At 39.2% G+C, this 6,000-nt stretch overlaps 1 protein-coding gene across 9 annotated transcripts in view; it reads left to right on the forward strand.

Annotated features, from left to right (window-relative positions):
• The window catches only part of ABI1 (abl interactor 1), a 47,190-nt gene extending 41,591 nt beyond the window's left edge, over positions 1-5,599 (forward strand). For 5 of the 9 annotated variants that reach the window (XM_072154109.1, XM_072154110.1, XM_072154112.1 and 2 more), the window contains 2 exons: positions 4,014-4,199; positions 4,849-5,599. In XM_072154109.1, the coding sequence (XP_072010210.1) occupies positions 4,014-4,199; positions 4,849-5,024 (362 nt within the window). In that variant the 3' untranslated portion in view covers positions 5,025-5,599. Of the gene's footprint in view, positions 1-1,691; positions 1,779-4,013; positions 4,200-4,848 lie in introns of all 9 variants that reach the window. The other 4 variants (XM_072154105.1, XM_072154106.1, XM_072154107.1 and 1 more) reach the window with 1 other exon arrangement.
• Positions 5,600-6,000: the final 401 nt, after the last annotated feature.

The following is a 6,000-nucleotide window of genomic DNA, read 5'->3' on the forward strand; positions in this document are numbered from 1 at the left end:
GGATCACATGGGCCTCCATCCCATTTTATGAACAAGAATGGCAGCTATATCTTAAAGGGGTTGTCTGACTTTACAAACTGGCTGAGGGGGCTTTTTTTTCCCCAAAAATAAATGTGTACTCACCTCCAATGCTCCTGGTGTCCCACCCTGCGATCTATCAGAGCTGTCCTCCTGTTTCTATACAGTGGCACGGATGCTCCACTCCAACAACTACCGGGCCGTCTGTCATGGCCACCCATCTTCTGTCCCAGTGGCCTCCCCAGCCCAACTTGTAAATTGCTATTAGTCGGGCAACCCCTTTAATATGCTGCCGCCTACACATTTAAAAAAAAAACATAAAAAAGTAAATTGGGCAACCGCCAGGGCCAGGCTATCAAAATTACAAAACTGGAAAAGCCATGTGTTTTAGTATATGGCTGCCTTCACTTTCTACAGCTGAATGGTTTATGGCCTAATGATCATGTTGAAGTTTTTGATATTTTCTCCTCACAAAGGATCTTTTCCCATTGACTTGGAGATTTTCATTTCAAGACTGATTTTCCTCAAGCACTATTGTCTGACATAAACAATTCCTCTGTTATCATTTTTATTTTTTTTTGCCTAAATTGTCAGCTAGGCGGAACCTTTGGCTCATTTATAATTGAGTTCTGTCAACTCTGATTGGACAGAATCTGAGATCAGGCACACCCCTAACTGTCAGTTGTCAGTTTAAATTTCTAGGAGGAATAACACAAGGCTGGAAAATGGGGAATTTATGGAGATGTTAGGGGAGGTGACGGGTTCTCTTAAAGTGACTGATAATGAAATATACTTGGGCTAAAGTTGTATGTGTTTTTCTAATAAATGATATGACCAGGTTCTTGAATTTTAAGTCTCTTTTTACTCTTCTTTGCACAGAAAAAATAATTCACGATTTTATTTAATAGCCTCCCATTTGCTTCTAATCCTAGTGGTGTTTCCATTGCTGGGGGAATTTAGTAGTATACAATCTTGTGCTGTCCCTTCTTATAGTGGGCTCGCCTTTGCTCATCTACAAGAGTAATGGTGACATCTACTGGTTACGAAAAGGTATAAGAGAAAAACTGAATTTTTTTTTTTTTAATATATAAAGGAAAAATACGCTGCTATTTATCCAGCAATGGAAGTTATCACTCAGTTTTTCATTTGATGGTTTTCAATGAATACTGAAGTTAAATATAAATTAATAGAACCATCGGGGGAGATTTATCAAGTTTCTGAGGTAAAATTGTTCCAGTTTTCCGTAGAAACAGAATCCGAGCTCAGCTTTAATTTTATAAACTGCTGTGGGAAAATGAAAGCTGACCTCTGATTGGTTCTGCTCTTGTGATAAATCTACCCTATAATCTTTTAATGGTGTAAAAAAATGGAAGCCATTTTGTCTTGTCCGCTACAAACATGGAGGACAGTTCCCACCCTCCCAGTATCCGTGATATACACCATGAACCGCTTCAGTTTTTATTAAAAACTTGGCCTAATTCGCTCTCACATAAACCTTTGAAATGACACATTAATTGTGGCACTTCCTTATAATGTGCACCAGTATGTTTTTTTTTGTGTTTTTTGTTGTAATTTTGTAGATTTGTTGCCGCTTTTGGTCCTTGTTACTGACTGCTGCCTGTTTGTCTTTTCTTTCCACACCCGTTTTCCGTCTCTACTGTTGCCGCTTCCAGTTTCTATCGCTTCTCCCCCTCCCCCAATGCCTCAATTGACTCCACAGATACCTCTCACAGGCTTCGTGGCCAGGGTGCAAGAAAACAGTAAGTCCTTCCAGTCACCGCTAAAGAACACCAAGCCTCACTCTTTGCATGGCTATACAAAATGGCTGCCAGTAGCTCTTCTTTCATCTGGTGGCGAAATCTCTCCTAGGTGCTTTTATTATACAGGGGCTCTAAATCTGCATGACATCTGGCCATATTTAAGCAATTTCACAGAGGATTTACCCGCAAAATGTAAAATTGGCGTTATTTACTAAATCTGGCGTTAAAGCAGCAGCCTTGTTTTTATGACCCTTCCTAAATAACATCCTTTCTGAAAGTTGTATGTCCCGAATTGTCCGCACCATAGCGAAGTATGCTGCAGTAAATTCTAGTCAGATGTAATACGGACCCCATTTTGAAAACTAGGCCTTAAACAAGCCTGGCTACCAATCGGCACACAGCTTTCATTTTTCAAAAGTGAAATACAAAATGAAAGCCACGCTGTAACTGGTTGCTATGTGTCTTTCTGCCCACCTCATAAGTTTTCAGTACTGTTTTTTTGGTAAGAGAGACAGCAGCAAGTGAAATTATTTTTGTCATCTTTTAGTTTCTGTGAGGAAAAATTGTGAAAAACTAACTATTGGAGAAGATTTCTGAAAAATTACATTCTTTGTCACCCATAGCAGCAAGTCGTAACACAGATTTTGTTTTTAATTGTAGAAAATTGAGTGACGGCTCCTTTTCATAAACCTATCCTCGTATTGTTAAACTTGTGGTCATCTTTCTGTCACTGTTGCTAAAATGGCCGCCGCAGAAACTAAAAATTAAATAAAAATTAAAATAAACTTTACATTTTGAACGAGAATCCACTTTAATGTCGCTAATTTGCGTAATTTTTTTTTTTTTTTTGATAATTGACACTAGAGTGCCTAAAAGTTATATCATTTTCCCCATATAAATTTTTTAAATTGAGCTGATAACTAAAATATCAGTTTAGTTGTGTATTGCAGGGATTTAGGATTTTGCATTGTTGGTTTTTTCACAAATACATGCAGCTATATTGTGGACTAAGCTGCAATGAAAGTGAGAACCTGTGATACAGATGACCTCCATCTTGCCATAAAGCATGTCAACGCTGTAATTTCTACTCAGAAATGTTGGCCAGACATGTTTGGCAAGAGGGGGCTATTTAGAATATGTCATGTGAACTACATCCTATGGGGGCTGTTGAAGTTAAGTAATTTTGATTTATTTTGTCGCACTATTTTATGATAAGTGACTAAAACTTATGATAAATTTAGGCTGCATTCATACTGCCGTTGCCCGCCGTACCGTAGGAGAGGAGAAGGAGGAGGTGAGCGCAGCTCACCCCCGCCCCTCTCCATAGGAAGATATGGCGCACGGCGCCGCACTACGGAGTAAGATAGGACATGTCCTATCTTTTTCCAGGGTACGGAGCGGTACGGTGCCGCACGTGTGCGCCCATTGCCGTCTATGGGGGACGTATATCGGCCGTATATACGTCCCCCATCTGGTCATGTGAATGTAGCCTTAGTGTCCCTTTCTGACCCGTTTTTTCACAGATCACTCATAGTCTATAGTTTTATGAGGATCTGTGGAAAAACCGACACCAGACTGAACCAAAACACACGTTGAGGCAGAAAGCTTTTGGTCATTTAAAAAAAAAAAAAAAAAAAAAAAAACCAACTAAGTAAAACCAGTTATTGATAATATTATAATTAGATAATTACATGTATTAATAAGCAATAAACAACCACACCCCATTGATCCAATGCCAGTGTTTTATTGTGTCTTATTGGTTTATGTTTTTGTATGATAATGTGTCTATGGATGGCCGCCTAATGTTGTCAATCCCTGTGACAGCTGGGGTTTTTTTTTTTTTTTTTGGTAGTAAGTTCATTTCCTGTGATAAGCTCCAGGGCGGTGCAATAAAAACATATAAGGGGGGGGGGGGGGGGCGCGTTGTAGATGCGTAGACTGTTTTTTTGTATCATTTGTTATATCTAGGTCCTAAAAGATCAACAAAAAGTTGTGGGTCCGAGGAGACGCTTATATGCTGTGGCTGATGCATGATCTCTCTAACGCATGCTCGCCTATATACAGTAACACCAAATACTCGCCTATAAAATATAAAGCAATAGTATATCATTTTTTTGGTGCTGTTTTTAACCCTTTTTTACTTTTGGGAACAGAAACTCAAGAGTAAAAGGATAAACCAATATTTTTTTTGGAACACATTTAATATATTTTCTTGTACCTACGTTTCTTCTCAAGTTGCCGATAGTCCTACACCACCACCTCCGCCCCCTCCGGATGAGATTCCAATGTTCGATGACTCTCCACCACCACCACCTCCACCCCCTGTAGACTATGAGGATGAAGAAGCTGCTGTGGTCCAATACAGTGACCCTTACGCAGATGGAGATCCAATATGGGCTCCCAAGACGTATCTTGAGAAAGGTGAGTGGTACTGCGGATGACCTTTTTATTTGATCAATGTTTTTGGTGGCAAAATACATTTTATAAAGGGAGATTGTATGTGGGAGGTTAGTTGGGTACGTGGTAGACCATTTATTGTATCTTCTTGCCTCCTATTCAAATGGGGGAGGGGGGGTTGAATGTTTTTTGCAAAATAGATGATCACTGATAAATTCACAAATTCTACACCAATCGGCGTGGATCAGGGGATAAAAATTCTAATCTTTTTGGAGATGGTGTTATTTCACCCTGAGGTTAGTGACCCTTGTTGTTTTTCTTTATGGGATTCCTCCTGTCGGCCTTTGACACAACCATAGTGCACTCTCTCTAAAACATCTCACTCTAGAGGTCGTGAGGTGTGCTCGTAACATCGTCAGTGGTGGGCGGTGACCGTACCGGAAATGCTAGAATGATAATTCTCTTTGACTTTTCCGTTCCATATTGGCACCCCCCAGATTTTTCTTGTTTTTAGAACACCCTGGCTATCCTCAAAAAAATGGGTAATCCCAGATCATCCCTTTTTAAAGTTTTTGGTGTAGAAAAGACTGAAATTCTCTAGCTATGAGTTTCCAGCTCTATACAGTCCATATCATGTAGGTTACTTCTAACATCTTCTCGTTTTGCTCTTTAGTTGTCGCCATTTATGACTACTCAAAGGACAAAGAGGACGAGTTGTCTTTTATGGAGGGATCAATTATATACGTCATCAAGAAGAACGACGACGGCTGGTACGAAGGGGTCTCCAACGGAGTAACCGGCCTCTTCCCCGGAAATTACGTCGAAACAATCATGCACTATGCGGATTAATGTTTTTACCAATTCTCATATTTTTTTTTTCTTTTATTTGTTCCTAAATTCAGTACCAAGTCTAATCTGATTTTAATGTTAATTTTTAAAGAGGATCTCTCGTTAATCCTGAGGCGCCGATTTTACAAATTATTTGTATTCCTCATTGATAAAATTATGTGTTTGTGTTGTTCCTCTTAGAAACTTTACCATGGAAGCATTGGGTCCTTACATCATTGATTGATTGATTGTTTAATATATGACTGTACAGGGACACGCCTCCAGCTGGTAACGCCCCGTTGTCAGTTTTGTTCCGGAGTTTCTAGGATAATGGTACAAGGCATTCAGGATTGTTTTATTACCAGGAATACATAGATTTTGTAAAAATGTTGGGACAGATGATGCATCCTCTTAAAGAGATCATGTGGCTTTTTCGGTTTTTAACACATTCTGTGCTGGCGGTCTGCTCTCACTAGATGGGTTTAGACTTATTTCCCTAGAGCATTGATGTATTAATTACCCACAAGGCCAATTGGTTGATGGACCTAACAAAGCTGGCAGCCGTTTTATACCAGTTCATTATTTTGTGCTCCGCCCCCGATTAGTACTTCATTGGGAAGTAGGATAATAGTGTGTGATCACCTTTGATAAATCATCTTGTGCCACTGACATATGTTTTTCCTTCTTAACATATGTTTTCCACGCAGCATGAAAGAAAGAAAAATTTTTTACAAAAACTAACACTACGTTAGGCTACCATGTAACATTTTGGACTCTGAGTCGACGCTACTGCTGGTTGTATTGCCTTCTCGATAACTGCTCATCCTTAATATTAAAAATGAATTGTTTTTAAAAGCATGCATACGGAAAACAAAAAAATTCTTTATGTATCGAAATATTTTTTTAAAAGTCCGCAATGCTTCCGAATTCCTCCTTCACCGATTTTAAAGAACAAAAAAAAAAAAAGTTGTCTTATCTGTGTAACGATACTGGTTGT

The sequence above is a fragment of the Engystomops pustulosus genome, chromosome 5 (assembly GCF_040894005.1).
Source record: "Engystomops pustulosus chromosome 5, aEngPut4.maternal, whole genome shotgun sequence".
In the NCBI taxonomy this organism is placed as follows: domain Eukaryota; kingdom Metazoa; phylum Chordata; class Amphibia; order Anura; family Leptodactylidae; genus Engystomops; species Engystomops pustulosus.